Source organism: Nelumbo nucifera, chromosome 7 (assembly GCF_055504915.1).
Source record: "Nelumbo nucifera cultivar China Antique chromosome 7, China Antique-T2T, whole genome shotgun sequence".
NCBI classification, from domain to species: Eukaryota; Viridiplantae; Streptophyta; class Magnoliopsida; order Proteales; family Nelumbonaceae; genus Nelumbo; species Nelumbo nucifera.
The window spans coordinates 50370610-50388462 of NC_142655.1; the positions used below are offsets into that span (position 1 = coordinate 50370610).

Genomic DNA, 17853 nt, shown 5'->3' on the forward strand with positions numbered 1-17853 from the left:
CCATATTTAACTTATTAAATAAGTCTAGTTCGAAATGGGCTTTAAGCCCATTAACCTTATTTGCTCACTTAACCTTCCTAACTGCTGCCTAGTTGGGCTTCCTCGTATGGCGTGGGACCTAAGCATTGATCTACACATCAGCCACATGGGTTCGGCCGAACCTTTGTTACAAGGCCTAGACGAATACACTGCTATGGACAGTGTACCCCCTGAAACCCATCAAATGGGCTCTATGGGCCCAACACTTACCCTAAGTGGTCCTTGGGCCAAGCCACCTTGTAACACCCAGGGACTGTGGGCAGATACAAGATTAGCCCATCAGGTATTACCCTCAATGGTCTTACACTTAACCTCTCAGCCCATAATGATCAAACACTGCCCGGCAAAAGAGGACCTCTCCCTTGGCTGCAAGGAACAGTGCTGCACTCTCTACTTATATGGATCCGGGGAATTAAAACCTTTTGCAAACATTTTAGAAACCATAATATATATAGTTTTATATCTCATATAAAATATATTTTGCAAAACAAATCTCAACGTTTGAAATCGGTTGTCGGTAGTCTTGGTTTCCATCAGTGAGAGTGTATCCCCGATCATTACCTTTGCCCGACAAAGGGGCTGATCCTGTCACTATGATCACCCACTCAAATGAATTCTCAAACTGTCCCAACATACCCAGGTTTTGACCCCCGCCAAGGATCTCACTGATTGGTACATCAAAGACAGCCCAATCCGACACCTAGTGCAGTATCATAATCGAGTCTAGGGGTCAGGTGTAACTTTCTAGTTTTGCCCATTAATCTCTAAGGTCCAGGGAAATACTGGAAATTTGGTCCAGTTCAAAGATTCAATTAATCCTACACTGTGTGTACCTAGGGTCTCACCCTAGCAGCTGAGACAGGTCACCCCAACCGACTTGGTGGCACCACAGTGTTAGCCTTATCAGGATAGGTCTCCCCAGACCGACCCACTGGCTATGAACATTCTAAACTAACACGAGTCTCATTAAGTGTCCAGTTTAAGGGTATTACACAAAAACATACCAAGGGAACATGAATCAAATATGCACTTTTATTCATTTACAATAAACTCATAAAGTATATCATTCTAATTGAAGCTAAAGGCATACAAAACTATCCAACAAAATCGGCCTAGGGTTTGGTGTCCAATACATGATCCAATTAACAAGATTTTGATCTGAATTAATTTCAGCTGAAATTGACAATCAAGAACAACAAGAAAACACTTAACAAGGGGCTATAATTGTGATGGTTCGAATATGATCTGAACAAACTACAAACCTACCAGAAAATGGTTAATCACAAATTGCAGATTTCTTTTCTATGAAAATTATTCTTCTCCTCCGCATGCTCTAACAAGTCTTCCAATGTAAAAAAATAGAGAAACCTAATTTTTTATTAATTACATCAGATCAAATCCTATAAATTTTATCTACAAATAAAAAAAATATTAACAGACCAAAATTGAATAGAATGAAATTGTAGGGTGTGCAAATCTTGGCGCCATAAAAGAATTCGATCTCCACCACACAAATAGCCCAAGAATTCAATAAATAATCAAAGAACCATTCCAAAATTATTTCAGAACAATAAAGAATTAATTTCAGATCAAACACCCAAATTTGAGAACCAAATTCTCAGAAAAACTACTAATTTGCGTAAATCAGTTAGAATAGTTCTACCGATTTGTACTACTTCATATCTAATCTAATCTGGTTCAAGATTGAATCTAGCTCTAATACCACTAAAGGGAAGAGAGATCCATCGTATGGATGGCCAAACCATACAGGGTGGTTGGGCGAAATTTCAAAAATTTCATTGTCCCTTCCAGGAATCGCATTCCTTGTTTTAGAAAAACTGCATTTTTGAAGGATCGTTCTTGAAACAAACTGGACTAGATCTGAAAATCAAAAGAAGGAGAGCAATACCTAAAAGAGAATCCACAAGCATAGCTCCCAACATAGGTTTTTACGCCCAAAGAGGATACCAAAACCTGCCTCCACTAAAGATGGTGTAGCTTGAGGTGAAGCAGGTTCAGCAATGCAGCCCTTCAACAAGAACTGTAATCCTTCAACAAAGATCAAGCAAAGGATGGTGAGCATGAATTAAATTTGATTTTTCTTGCAAAAATAAAAATCAAGATCCAATATTGATCAGTCCAAGAAACTGGAGATCGAATAGGGTAGGGCGGCCAGAACAGAGGGAGAGAACTCAGAGCAGAAAACTTAGAAATGAAGCAGTTCGCCCCTTCTATCTTTAAGCCTTAAGGATTAACTTCTCCTAATTCAATTAGGTGTTTCCCAATCCAAATCATTATTTAGATCTAGACTCCTTAAGTGATAAGACTTATCCCCTTATCTCATCTACTGATCCAAACCAAAATCCATACCCATATTCACCCTATGTCACATGATTGTTTAAGCTATCATGTGACATCCTAATTAATCATATTAATCTTGGGCCCTAGGCCCATTAAGTGGGCTCAATTTCCCTTTTAATTGTTGGCTTGCTTGGCTCTCTTTGTATGACATGGGACTCTAACATTAATTTTCACAAAAGCCATATGTGTTTAGTCAAGCTTTTTTTACAAGGCCAGGCCGAATTCAGTGTTGAATACAATGAACCCTTGAGTCCATTAGTATGAGCTCTTAATGGGCCGAACATTTAAACTAAATGGTCCTTGAGTCCAGTCATCTTATGAAGGCTCAATGACTATGGTCTTAAGTGAGATTAGCCCATCAGGTACAAAAGCCCTAAATGGTCTTATACTTAACCTCTCATCCCAAAATGATCAAACCCTGTCCGACAAGATAGGACCTATCCATCGGCTGCAAGGTACAATGTTGCATTCTTTCCTCGGATGGATCTCGGGAATTAAAACATTTTGCAAACCCTTTTCATAAAACATAATATATATATATCTATATAAATATATTTTACAAAACAAAATTTCAATCAAATTTGAAATCAACTACCAGCAATTTAGGTTTCCATCAGAGAAAGTGCAATCCCCGATCATTCACTTTATCCAACAAAGGGGTTGATCCTGTCACCCACTCAAGTGAATTCTCAAACTGTCCCAACATACCCAAGTTTTGACCACTGAAGGATCTCACCGATTGGCATATCAAAGTTAGCCTAATCTGACACCTGGTGCAGTACCATAATCGAGTCTAGGGGTTAGGTGTAACTTTCCTGTTTTGCCCATTAGTGTTCGAGGTCTAGGGCATAACTGAAAATTGGTTTGGGTTCATTGTTTCAAGCAAACACACACTACATGTGCTTTGGGTCTAACCCTGGCAACTAAGACAAGCTACCCCAATCGACTTGGTAGCACATTAGTGTTAGCCTTAGCAAGATAAACCTCCTTAGGTCTACCTAATGGCTAAGAACATCCTAAACTAACACGAGTCTCATAAGTGTCCAATTTAAGGGTAATTACACAGAGACACACTAAGTATAATATGAACCAATTATGTACTTTTATTCATTTATAATAAATGTCAAATGTACATCAATCTAATTGGAGCTAAGGGCATACACCGTCTACTAGTGTTACCTTGTTAGATCATCAATATGTCTCTCCTTATGAAGCTTCCTCGAGATGTCACAATATTCTAGCCTTGCAAAGTTGTCTCACAAAATCATAGACATAGTAGTCTCACTTAACAAAAGTGAACTATTTTGCATAGCCATGTTGTACTCGCTTAGTGAATCTCGTAAGACATTTAAAATCATTTTCATGTGTATGTCTTGCAAGGCAAGTTAAATGTTAACGAGATGGTACTCGATTGCGACAAGGGCCACGCTAGAGGTATCAGACGTATGATGTGTACATTAGGGAAACCATGTCTACCTATACCTAGGTGTTGTATTGACACAAATCGCCTCCTAAGGAAACCCAATATCATGTTCTAATGACCTTGGTCCTAAGAGACGTGGTCTTGAGAAGAGAAACCTATAGGTTTTGGGACAGGTATGGGTTGAGAGGCATAGGGAGACAAATAAGGTGTAGAATTTACAAAGCCCTCCTTGAGCCTGTCCCATTGCCATTCCTACTCACCATTAGGGATGGGGTAGGGGATTTTGTCTATGTGAGCAAGGGATAGGGAGGGGTCACCTCAAAGCTACCACTTTGTCATTCCTAATCAATCAAAATCTATTCAAATTGATACAAAAAATTTATATTTTCTTAATCCATCTTCTTTCTATAGGTTTGTCAAATTTCAACATCAATACAAATAATAATGTTTGGGGCCCAAAATCTTGCACGGAGAGAGATAGATTTTATAATGACAATCTTAAAATATTATTTATAATTATAATATTTTAATTAATTATGAAATTCTATTACTTTACTGCTATTATTTATCTCGTCACATTTCTCTTATTAATATCATTGATATTTTTTTTACTCAATCTTATTCCAACATTTAAGCTTTAATTTAAATTGTTTTCAAAAAAAAAACTTAAAATTTAATATTTAATATATTGATGAAAAATAAAATATATGTATTTGAAAAGTAGAGTTTTAAGAGGGACAAAAACATGAGAATTAGATGGTTTATTGAGCATGTGAAATAGATTAGGAGATGTTTTAGGAGGAAGCTTTAGGTTTTTTTTTTTAATTTTTAGTATTTTGGTGATATACCCAAATTGCCCATAGGGATCTGTTTAAATAACATAACACCACATCGAACCCCTTCCCCAAAGTCGATGGTTGCAGGAATCAAATATATGTCTCTGCTTGGACAGATTTGATTTGAATTGTTGAAAGGAATTATAACATGGCCTAATAAGATAGGCTAAACCCCTAGTGATATGGCTTAACGAAAGGGCTGGGAAGGGGAAACAATAAATAGTCTTTATGAAGGCTTTTTAATTATCCCATAAATAGTCAATCACGAATAAAATAATATTATTAAAAAAACAATAAAGTTAAAAACCAAAATGATACATAGGTGAAACTGCCCATTGTGTTAATACGAGTCATTCATTAGTAATTCTATAGCAGTCGATATTTAAGTTTATTACGTAATATCATAATGGTTGCTACTTAATATTTTTGGTGTGCATACAAACATACACCATATCTAGGCATCCTTCATATATCATAAAAGGTTATTTTGAACAATCAATTGATCGACTTGAAATCAGAGTCGAATCGGATAATCAAATATATGAATATTCATAATTGAATCCATTAAAAGACTAAGGTTGTGTTTGATACCACTGCCATTTCTAATGTTTTAGGTTGGTCAATACAATTTCTTAAGAGATTGTCTTTTCGCATCACACCAGATAGCCACTTCAACTAAAGAAAATATAGTCATGGGATTGAACGTTGAGACATTTATAGTAGAAACACGAAATTCGATATTTTTCTTAAGAAACAATAATGGTATCAAATGTTGTATTGATAATTCAAAGCATTTGTCACAGAAAAAACATCTTATAAAATTTGTATTGACCAACATAAAATGTTACAAGTAGAAGTGACAATGGTACCAAATACAATTGAAAATATCCATCAAATTTGTATATGCCCTTACCCAAGAATGAAGCTCAAATAAAACTAGTTTCACTAACACAAAAAACCATAATTTGTTCAACTCAAAATAAATTAATCCAAAAAACATGACATGGATACAATAACTTCAAAACACAAATGGAAAAGGAACAAAAACAAATTACATAACCAAACAATAATACAAACTAGATACGACTAGGAGAGCAACTTGCGCAGCCCAACCTGAGCCCAAACCAACCAAGCCCAAAATTTTACATAGGTTGGGCTTGAATTTCCAGTCCTTGGGCTGGCTCGATTCCAAGAATTTGGATTTTTCTATTTTCTAGGTTGGTCTCGGGCCTATCCCTTAGGTAGCCAAAAACCGGCTAAAGCCCAACCCAACTATACAATTTATACATATAGATCTATTTATGTAAATTTTTGCATACATATTTACCTATATGTATTGATATCCGTATACGTATTTACATATATATACACACGTATACGTATATTTACATAAATGCATACACACATATAGAGAGGGTTCATGACCAACCCGAGCCCAGCCCTGCCCTGAGCCTAACCCGAGTGCATCAAATAACAATGTAGGATGGGCTCGGGTTGGGAAGATCAAGCTTGACGTCGGGCTCAGTCCAGTCTCAGGTCTTAAGCTTAAATATTAGGGTTGGGCCAACTTGCACCCCTAGAAAGGACCTCTTAGATTCACGCACAAACTCTTAAACCACCACTCCATCTCAGAAAAAGATGAACTTTGTGTAATGTTCAGTTATGAGCTGTGTAATCTTCAAAAAAAGAATATAACATTTTCAAGATCATTATGCAGCTTGAGGCTGACACTCTGATCAAACGATGATGACGTAGACAATGAAGATGTAGATGCTGATGAAGTTGAATACTGCAATGCTTCGTAGTTTCTTCGACCACCACTCCATCTCAGAAAAAGATGAACTTTGTGTAATGTTCAGCTATGAGCTGTGTAATCTTCAGCAAAAGAACATAACATTTTCAAGATCATTATGCAGCTTGAGGCTGACACTCTGATCAAACGATGATGATGTAGACAATGAAGATGGAGATGCTGATGAAGCTGAATACTGCAATGCTTCATAGTATTGTCGCCCCCTGTATGCAACAAGATCAGCATAGTACACTGGTGGCACCAAGGAAACTGGTTTGGTACATCGAGCAAAAGTGAAGCAGAGGTTATATATGACACTCTGCAAATCATCAGAAGTAAATCGATGTTCATCCCATAGGACATGATAATGTGTTGGCTTGCTAGTTCCAAGGCTTCCATAGTGGCTGCAAAGATAGAAATCAAACTCCCATGGATGCACAATGGTGGTATCAACAACCGTCCCTGGGTGTACATTTCCAGTGGGTCCCCCTTGGTTCCTGTCCTTGGGAAAGAGACGGGTTTGGTGTCGCTTCTGTGCCACGACTAGTGTGATAGTAGGGGAATACCCATCTGACTCAATAGCACTCTTAAGGTCAGTTAACTCATCATTAAGAACCATGTCAAACTGACTCTCACTAACTCCGTCCCGAAACACAATAATTTTCTCTGGCTTCACTTTGTTAATCCTAGCATAAGCTTCAAGGAGCTCCAAACACATCTGCCCAAAATGTTTTATACTCTCAACCCGGTGGTCCTGCAGGCGGATTCTTGCAGCATATTTATTCGCAGCAGGCCAGTTCATGGTGGCAACAACAGCTGCAATGGATGGACTAGATGTATTAAAGGCAGCAGGATGATTGACATCAGCCCCAATAAACATGACATGACCATTACCCTCAAGGCGAAGAAGCTTTTCAAAGAGTTCAACATTGCTACCACCAAGCTTGGCATTTATCTTGAGGGCAAGATTTGCAAGGTACTGGTCTAATCCTTTATCTTTATTAGCATTTTTGGAGAGACAGCATTGAGTCATAATTCCAATCTCAGTCTCACATATCCGCTTCAGGTTATTATACCCTGCATCCTTCTCGGACATTGCACATATGAGAATCTGCAATTGACCACCAGAAATCTCTTTAGCACGGGAGCAAATTGAACTTAGGTGTTTACTGAGCTGCTTGCTGTTGCGAAGTTCACACATCTCAGATGGCTCATAGAAGAGAGGCTCCTTCATTTCAATGTGGAGTTTTCTGCATCGAATGACCAGTTTTCTTGCAAACTGAATGTAATTTAATTTCACATTCCTATCAGCGAAATCAATGATTGCCCATCGTTCAACTCGCTTCCCTTCCAAAACACATTTGCCAATAAGGTTCCATTGGCAGTCACCGCTAACTGTGACTCTGCTAGCCTCACCATTCACATTGCCAAGTTTCAAACTGGGTGGCTGGATAACATGTCCAGTGACTTCAGTCATGTGCTCACTAACAGCAATCTCGAAATTTTGTGCAATTCCTCCCCTGATAAGAATGGTTAGGAAGTAAATGAGATACAAACAAAAATTTTCACTATTTTGACAAGCTTTTTTGCAGTCATTTTTTAGAAAAGAAATATTGCATGGCACTCTGCCTACAGCTTTCTAATTTCCAGCTGTACTGTAACTGTTAATAATTTCCTTGTATACTTGATCAAAATAGAAATATGAATAGAGGTTACACTACACAAGCACTTATAGTAAGCATACTGTGAACAAAATAGGAAGGGAACAAATGTTTTGGGCTGTATTGTAATTTTCATTTCTGTTATTATCGGGAGAGTAGAGCCTCTTTACCTATTCCTGGAAATGTTGTAATTAACTTTTCTTTTAATAAATTGATTTATGTTATTGATAAAAAAATCATTTTATGGATCATAAAAATTAAACAAACCACTACTTTATCATAACTCACATCCATTAAAACGGTGTAGGGCTCCTAAGGACATGGTGGCTACAGGGAAATCAAAAGGTTTTCAGTAGTTGAAATTGCGAACATATCATCATCATAATAATTAATAAGAAACATCTAAATAGTAGCTTTCCATACCCGCATGGTCCATCATCTGCTTTAACCATCGTGCATATACAATCCTTTCTTACCGATGGTTTCGCCAAAGCAAACCTATTGAAATTGGACTGTACATCCCCAGCCAACATATCCAATCTGTCTTTAGGGTACCTTTGTCCCTCCACCAAAACACAGAACTCCATAGGTACATAGTTCATCTTCCCACCCTTGCTCAAATCTAAGCAAGGAAGATACCTGTGCTCAATCACTTTATTATATTTGTCCTTGAAATATTCCACAAGTCCAACCTCTCTTTCTTGATTCTCAATTGGGAAACTCAGATTGTTTGTAACAGAGCTCGTAAGCCCCCGAATTATGTACTTTCGCTTTGTTGTCCTGTGAATCACTGTCACTTTCAACCCTTTCAAGGCCTTTTCAATTTTTTTCGTCACCCAATGAGGAACAGGACCATAATTAAGCTTAAAGTTGGGAATGTGGTCTCGAAGAAATTGTAGTACAGGAACCTTCTTCAGAAGTGCCAGAACTGAGTAGTCAGAGCATAGGGCTAGACCCTGAGAAGTGAGCTTCAGGCTATGTTGAAACTCTCTGGAAGCAATGAGGAGACCAATATTATCACTATTATTGGAGGAAAAGCTTCGACCTATTTGGATACGATGTCTAGTCGGGTTCTCTTTCATGACCAAATCCATACCTTGTAAGATCTCACGAGGGATAGATGACAGTGTACCTCTTAAGTAGTTCTCCAACTTTTGAAGTGGTAACTCCTTCACAAGGTTTATAGTAAACATGAATGCACAAGAACCTTGTCCCTCCTCCATGGACATCTCCACTTCAAATTCCCCAGCAGGCAGTTTTACTGCACTGAAAATGCTTTTCTCCCCGTCATATGCAGTTTTAGCCATAGGAAAGTTTTTGGGGAGATCAGAAAATAACTTATTCCTGATCATGTGCATAAGAGACTTTGTTATCCGCAAAGATCGGCCTTGCTTGGGTGTCACTTCTGGTTTAATGTCAACATCATAGTGGAATATGATTAGATTAGGATTGTACTTGATAGGAAAATGATTAACTAGAAGCTGTGAAAACTGAGTAGCCCATTTCCCGCCATTGTCAGGTCGTTTCACTGGAACTCTTTCCCCAACCCTAGATGCAGGAGATGGTGTCAATGCTAGAGATATATCCAGTGATGTTAGCTCTGCGACTTGAGGGTCTGTAAATACCGAAACAAACAAATATACAATCAGAAGATAATTAGCAAAGCTAATTACCAAATGACTAAAATATTTTGTTAGTGCATCATCAAACTATTTTATCCCAATTCCTGTGACATTAAAGGCCATAATCTTGGAATTAATAAACTGCTAAAACAATGCCTGTCATAAAACCAATTTGCAAATCATTGGATGGGTATACCTAAAATGAGATGAGTCAAATTCATGATCTAATTATTGTCAGCTTATGCAAAAAAGACTCTAGTTCAATAACAAGGTAAACTCCAATTAACAGGAATACATTAAGATGGGTTAAGAGAGAGGGAAAAAAGCAATGTCTAAACAAGGAAAATTACAGCACTGCCCAAAAGAACTGATCCCTTCTCATCCCTTGTTTGGTTAGCAAAGCAGCAAATGAATTAGCACTTCTCTTAACCCACTCCAGTCTCACTTCATTACACTGAATCAGCCACTTGAAGAGTCTGTGTTCATTAAGATAAGGCCACATACCCTCATCCTCCTTCCCTAACCAACCTATTAACACTTTTGAGTCTCCTTCAATAACCAATCTGTTAACACTTAATTCCTTATCCCTTTTTGCACCCTCCATCACAACCATAACCTCAGCCTGGAGTGAGTCCCCAAAACTAATCAAACCTGAATACATAGCAATGACTACACCTTCCTCTGTCCTGAGAACTCCACCAATCCTTGAAGGCCCGGGGTTGTCCTCCCTACTGCCATCAAAATTCAGCTTAATGAAACTAGAACATTGGGGATTCCGTGTAGGAAGAAAGACATTTCTGCTTGGAGCTGAATCTGCCACTTCCTTCCAACCATTCAGCAGAACCACTCTAGGAATATCATCAAATAGGTCCATTGATGTTATCCAATGAACCACCCTAGCAATAATCACCTCAATAATTCCTTTCCTCCCAACTACCAGTAGAAAGTCAAAAAGGCTTTGCACATTCAGTGTGTGTGTGTGGTGGGGGGGGGGGGGGGGGGTCCACCTGTGGCCAAACAGAAAAGAAAAACAAATCCAAATATAAGAAACAAAGGGCAGGAGATTAGTAGGTAACAGGACTCACCACTGTCTTACAAAGAAAGCACCAACTAGGAGATAAGCACCAAAAAGGCCTCTTTTCTTTGAAGAAGATCACAAGTGATAATTCTCTCCACGAACACCTCCTAGAAAAGAGCCCCAAACCCGTGGAGGGACAGGCTTACCCCAAACTTTAAAAAGTTGGATTAAAGCTATAAAAAAAGAGGCACAAGAGGAGGAGCCAGAAGGGGAGAGGGTCCAAATCTGACAATCATTTTAGAAGAATCCAAACAAATCTTTTCAAGAATTTGAAGCAAATGCCAAGACCTTATCCAACTCAGAATCCCTAAGTCCCTACCTAAACCCCAAGTCCCAATCCACCTCAGACCCAAGCCCAAAGAAGAGAAGAAAGTGTACATTGGCTCATTTTTATAGTTGGGAATGGCATACAACAACAGAAATTATTCTCTTAAAGGTGAATTCCACACTCCCAGAACCTAATCAGGTTTCCAAAGCATAGATTATACTTGACAAAAGGTAAAAAGACAAGAATGATGGCCTGAATAGATTTCCACGGCACCGCATTGGTCGCTTGAGCCAATACTCTCACATCCCTGCCCTCAACCGCCAAAGCATGAATACTTAATATCCCCTTTGTCCACAACTTATCCCTATCCAACTGTAATCTCCTCAACCATTTCCCTAATAGAGTTGAGATTCTCTCCTGAATGTTCTCGATACCTAGGCCACAAAAGTTCCTACTCCTTACTATTTCCCACCTCACCTTATGCTCCCTTCTTTCCTCTCTATGTTCACACAAAAAATCTCTCATTAACTTTCTGAGACACCTACAAACCTTAACTGGCATTTTGAACACCAACAAGAAGAAGATAGGCAAGTTTTCCAAGGTTGACTTGATTAGAGTGATTCAACCACCAAAGAAAGGTAGCTTCTCTTACAAGAAGCTAAATCTCTTAGTAAACCTGTCCACCACCGGGTTCCAAAACCTCACATTTTTCAGGTTGTCTCCTAATGGTAAACCTAAGTGTTTCATTGGCCACTAGGAAACTTTATAACCCAAAATTGTTGCACCCTGTGACACCACTCTTTCATCCATGTTTATTCCCACCACACAACTTTTATTAAAATTGATTTTCACATTTGACATCCTCTCGAAAAGTTAAATGGTGACCAGTTTCATGTTACTTACTCTAGATACATTACCACCCTCACAAAATAAAATTTTATCATCATCAAATTGTAAATGGGTGATAAGAGTGATAGGCACATGTCCAAAGCTAGAGTGAGAATGGACTAAAATGACTTATCCTTTTTGGAGGTAAGTCATTTTACTTGCAGAAAGGACTAATTCACAAACAAATTCAATAGAACCAGTGAATTAGGGACCGATCATATGAAGTGAAATGTACAATTGAGTGAGCACAGGAATAACACCCGCAATTGACCCAAGACAGGGGAGAAGATAATGGACCTGAGAGAAGAAGGCTTCACACAAACAAGAAGATGGAAAAAATAATTAGCAATCAAAGCGAAGAAATTCATTCTAGAAGAAGGTAAGAGTCATAATCGAATGGTGTTGAAGATTAGAGAAGATGGAAGGCCTTCTATTTTTCTGACTGATGAAGCAGTACCCTGGCTTAAGGGACTATTAGACAGTGTATGCCCTTAGCTCCAATCAGAATGATGTACATTATGACATTTATTGTAAATGAATAAAGTACATATTTGATTCATGTTATTGTGGTGTGTTTCTGTGTAATACCCTTAAACTTGACACATATGAGACTTGTGTTAGTTTAGAATGTTCATAGCCATTGGATAGATCTGGGGAGATTTATCCTGCCAAGGCTGACACTGATGTGCCGCCAAGTTGGTTGGGGTGGCTTGTCTCAGCTGCCAGGGTGAGACCCGAGGTACATGTAGTGTAGGTTTACTTGAAACCCTGAACCGGACCAGAATTCCAGTATTGCCCTGTGGTGATTGGTGGGCAAAACTGGAAGGGTTCAATTATGACATTGCACTAAGTGTCGGATTGGGCTGTCTTTGATATGCCAATCAGTGAGATCCTTAGAAGGGTTCAAAACCTGGGTATGTTGGGACAGTCTGAGAATTCATCTGAGTGGGTGATCATAGTGACAGGATCAGCCCCTTTGTCGGACAAAGGTAATGATCGGGGATGCACTCTCTCTGATGGAAACCAAAGCTGCCGGCAGCCGATTTCAATCGTTGAAATTTGTTTCGCAAAATATATTTATATAGAGATATACGTATATATATTATGGTTTCAAAATATTTGCAAAAGGTTTTAATTCCCGAGATCCATGTGATTAGAGAGTGTAGCACTGCTCCTTGCAGCTGAGGGAGAGGTCCTCTCTTGTCGGGCAGTGTTTGATCATTATGGGCTGAGAGGTTAAGTGTAAGACCATTGAGGGTAATACCTGATGGGCTAATGTTGCATCTGCCCACAGTCCCTAGGTTTTATAAGGTGGCTTGGCCCAGGGACCACTTAGTGTAAGTGTTGGGCCCATTAAGAGCCCATGGTGATGGGCTCAGGGGTTCACTGTCCATAGCAGTGAATTCGTCCAGGACTTGTAACAGAGGCTAGGCTGAAGCCATGTGGCTGATGTGTAGATCAATGTTTGGGTCCCACGCTATACAAGGAAGCCCAACTGGGCAGCAGTTTGGAGGCCGAATGAGCACATGGACTTAATGGGCCTAAAGCCCAATTCAAACTGGTATAATTAGATTATTTAAAGAGGGGCAGTTCTGGGATTTAGATCAGCAAATAGGATAGGGAGTTATCCCTATCCACTCAGAGAGTCCAGATCCAAATAGAGATTTGGATCAGGAAGCTCCTAATAAGATTAGGAGGGTTGATCTAATCTGCAGATAAGATAAGGGCTTATCCTTATCTCTTAAAGAGAGTCCAGATCCAAATAAGGATTTGGATTAGGAAACTCCTAATGAGATTAGGAGCTCTTTTTAAGGCTATAAAAGGAGGAGGAGGGCAAACCTCCATACACAAAACTGAATCAGATCTCAGATCACAGGAAGAGAGAAGACAACAACAGTAAGACTACGCCATCTTCTGCTCTTGTGCCCTCCTCCTGCTTCCGCCATTGCCAGTTCGTTCTCCACTGCAGGAGCGATCAAGAAGGGTTCTTGATATCAGTTTTTGGAGGAAAACTGATCTGAAGTCATAGCCTCCATCGAATTCTTGCTGAAGGATTCGGTTCTTGGGAAGAACCACCTGCTGATTCTGCTCCACCCTACACTGTGTCATCTTCAGTGGGAGCAGTCTTTGGAGTTTTCCTTGGGCGTGAACACCTATGTTGGGAGTTATTGCTACTCCGTATTAGGTATATCCCTCTCCTACGTTTTGGTTTCAGATCTGGTTCGGTTTAGGTTCAAGATTGATCCTTGAAAATGCAGATTTTCTAAAACAGGGAATGTGATTCCCACATGGGAGAGAGAGAAATTTTTGAAATTCACCCAACCTACTTTTAGGGTTCGACCATCCATATGATGGATTTCTCATCCCTTCAGGGACTTGTTGATGGGGTTGTACACATGCTATCAAGGATGGAGGAGCTCCTTGGAACTTCCAAGAAAATTTTAGGTGTTAATGAAATACAACCAAAAAGAATGGTTTGTAATTAATTGTTTGCATTCCTAAAGGTAGACAAGGCATGGGATTACGGATTATGGCAAAATGGATTCAGGAATTTCTGTTGTTCAAACAAGAAGGATCACCATTTTCTCCCAACAATGATAGTCCGCCAGTGAGCCTAGGCCAAGTGACCGGACCATATCCAATAAGGTCCTATTCCTCCTCTCTGAAACACTGTTTAATTGTGGTGTAGCAGGAGGAGATAACTGTAATACTATCCCGTTGACCTTCAAGTAGTCCCTGAATTCGTTAGAGAGATACTCGCCACCTCGATCCAATCGAAGGGTCTTAATTTCTCTCCCTAACTGTTTCTCAACGTCTTGTCTGAACTCCTTGATCTTTTCAAAGGATTCAGATTTATGTCTCATTAGGTACACGTAACCATACCGAGAGTAGTCATCGATGAATGTTATGAAATAAACGTGCTGGTTACGTGTCCTAACACTCAAGGGACCACATACATCCGTATGTGGTTTCGGTAGGAACCACGAACAAATGTCAGAGCTTGTTCATTGAAAAGGAAGAGGAGGAGTGGAATAGTAGATGGATTATTAAGGTTGGTAAAAAGGTAAACAATTGGGGTGGAATAGCTGAAGCAATCATGCATAAACCTCAAGTTGGATCAAGTATTTATGTGTATCCTTTTAACACTAACCAAGCGATTTTGGAAACAAGGGGAATGACTATTGATTTTTGAACTCTCAATATTGACTCAGGGGTTGTAAATCTTGAAAAGTGGTCATATTCTTGTAATAGTAAAAACATATCGCTCATAACCTTTGAAATTAGCCAGATTGGACTTCCATTTTCACTGTAGAAAAGAAAACATGTTTACAAAAGATCGTGCAAATGCTAAAGCGTACCCTTGTTGAAGTGAAACTTTGACAATCTCAAGGCAGTGAGGGTCAAAATGGTCAGTGTCAAACTTGAGAATGTGTTGAGAGCTGCAGACATCTGTGTTGGAGGGATGTGAAGCTCTAGAGGAAGGGGTCAGATCTAGAAGAAGATGGTGAGGTGGCAGGGTGGTAGAGAAGAGGTAAAATGAGAAGCCTATAAAGAACCACTCAAGTCTGGAAAAAAGGAAAGGAGATGAAGGGTCACGGGTTGGGTTAGGCCTCGAATAAGAAAGTTAATAACATTTTGAATTTAAGTAAAAGGGGCCAGGAATCCTTTGTCGAGGCGGTTAAGGCTGGGTCTACTCTTAATCCCATAGGAGGCTCAACCATTTGCACAATGAAGATTAAGATGCCCGTGGGCCCCTTTTCTTCTAAATCTAGGGGTAATGCCTTGGGCCAAAAAGTAGGCCCATCGAGCAATTTAGAGAAGATTGACTCTTCTAGGTCACATGCTCCATTAAGTAATCATGTGAGGCATGATAAAGTGGTGACTAGGGACCGATCTTATCGTCCATCATCGTCCCAAATAGTGGTTGGCAGTGTTCGAAGTCGTCTTCTCGCTCTTCCTTGTCACTCCAATGGGCTCCAAGGCCTGAGGCAACAATTGTGCTGTCGGCTAGGACAGAAGAAGAATGGCCAAATCCCATATATGCTAGGACCAGAGTTGAGGATCTTGATGATGTAGATATTGGATGGGTGGACTACAATCAGTCAGAAGATGATGACACCGGATCTAAATCTGAAACTAACTCTTTAGCTGAGAGCCTGGAATAGGGAAAAATGGCAATGTTAAACTTGAAGGAGGACCTGAGAACTAATATTTTGTTTTTTGAAGAAAAGAATGCTGATTTTAGCACCTCTTTCTTGAATCCATTGGCAAAAGTAGGTGGTAGCTATCAAGTGGAGGCCCTTGATGGTGTTAGGGATGAAAGCTTTTGCCTAGATAAAAGTTTACCAAAACCAAATTCTAACGTTAGACAAGATATCCATATGAATGTGGTGAAGGCTAACTTAAAGCCAAACTCTGAGACATCAGAGGAGAATAAGTTGCAGGGTAATGGAAGCAATAAAAAGGTTGACACTGCTAAGAATAACCTCTCAAGATTTGCCACACCGGGTCTGAATAGCAAATTCCAACCTCCTACATAGGAAAATTGTCTGGAAACTATCAAGACACTTGAGCCCACTCGTACCTTGAATCCAGATAACCTTGTGATTTCTATCTTAATGACTAAGCCTTGCCCTTGCTCTTTGCCTAATGCCTCCTCTCCAGGTTCCCAAGATACCTTCATGCCACAAGACAAAACATTGTTTTGAATGAGGAAGCTGATATGACCATGAAGGAAGACAGTGTGGATGAGGAAAGGAGGAGAATCTAGGAACTGATAAAGAAGTTTTTAGAGGAAATGAAGAGAAAGAAATTGGAGGAGAAGTTAAGAGGGAGAAAAGCAAAAATTTCAAAGGATGCTATTGGGGGGAGCATTTCGGGGTTTCAAAGGGGGATGATAGAGAAGGAAAAGGAAATTGTTGCATTTGTTGATAAATTGGGATGCAAGGTTAAAGATCCAAATAGATTAAAAACTTTTATGAGGAAGAAGAAGGAAATGGGTGGGGTTAGAAAAATGAAGCTTAGTGAGGTTGAGAAACTAATAAAAGATGTTGAAGGCAACTTAGAGTTCAATGGAAGAAAAGGGAAGGTCAGGGATAATAAGTAGGGGGCTTTTCGATTAAGGGCCTTAAAATCAAGTGATACTGAAAATATTAAGCTAGAATATAAGAGATTTGGGAGGGCCAAAAAAGGGCAATTATTAAAGCATTATTGAGAAAAGAGAAGTCAGATGTTGTCTTAATACAAGAACCCAAGCTTGCTAAATTTGAAAGCCAATGGGAAAGAAGCATATGAAAAAGCAAGGGTCTCAAGTGGGTATCCTATCTAACTTGGGGATCATCTAGAGGAATAATTACAATCCGGAATAGTGAGGTATTGATTAAAGTTGAAGAATTGGTGGGCAAGTTCACGTTTTTAGTAAAATTTAGGCAAGTTGCAGATGACTTATAGTAAGTTTACTTGGTCTAATTTGCAGTCCACTCCGATTTGTTCTAAATTAGACAAGTTTTTATTGACCTTGGATTGCGAGGAGAATTGGGGTAACCTAGTCTCTAGAGCCTTGCCTAGGATCACCTCCGATCATTGTCCTATTTCAATCTTTGAGGAAAATTTGGGTGGAAGAGGCTCACACCTTTTAGGTTTGAGAACATGTAGCTTTGTACAGATGGATTCTTAGAAAATGTTAAGGTATGGTGGGAGGAGATCAATCCAAGGGCCTTGTGGGAAGGAATGAAGTTCCATTGGAAGCTGAAGTAACTCAAAGCCAAAATTAAGGAGTGGAACGTCCAGCAATTTGGGAGACTTGAGGAAGCAAAAGCTAATTAGTAAGATTCAGGATCTAGATGCAAAAGAAAACTCAGGCTTGTTTGAAGAAAGGGCAAAGA

At 39.3% G+C, this 17853-nt stretch overlaps 1 protein-coding gene across 1 annotated transcript in view; it reads right to left on the reverse strand.

Annotated features, from left to right (window-relative positions):
• Window positions 1-5472: 5472 nt before the first annotated feature.
• LOC104608124 (protein argonaute 2-like) overlaps window positions 5473-17853 on the reverse strand; it is a 37462-nt gene continuing 25081 nt past the window's right edge. Inside the window, exons 3-4 of the mRNA XM_010274020.3 lie at window positions 8536-9727; window positions 5473-7971 (exon numbers count right to left, since the gene is read on the reverse strand). Of these exons, the coding sequence (XP_010272322.2) occupies window positions 6537-7971; window positions 8536-9727 (2627 nt within the window). The 3' untranslated portion in view covers window positions 5473-6536. The remainder of the gene's footprint in view (window positions 7972-8535; window positions 9728-17853) is intronic.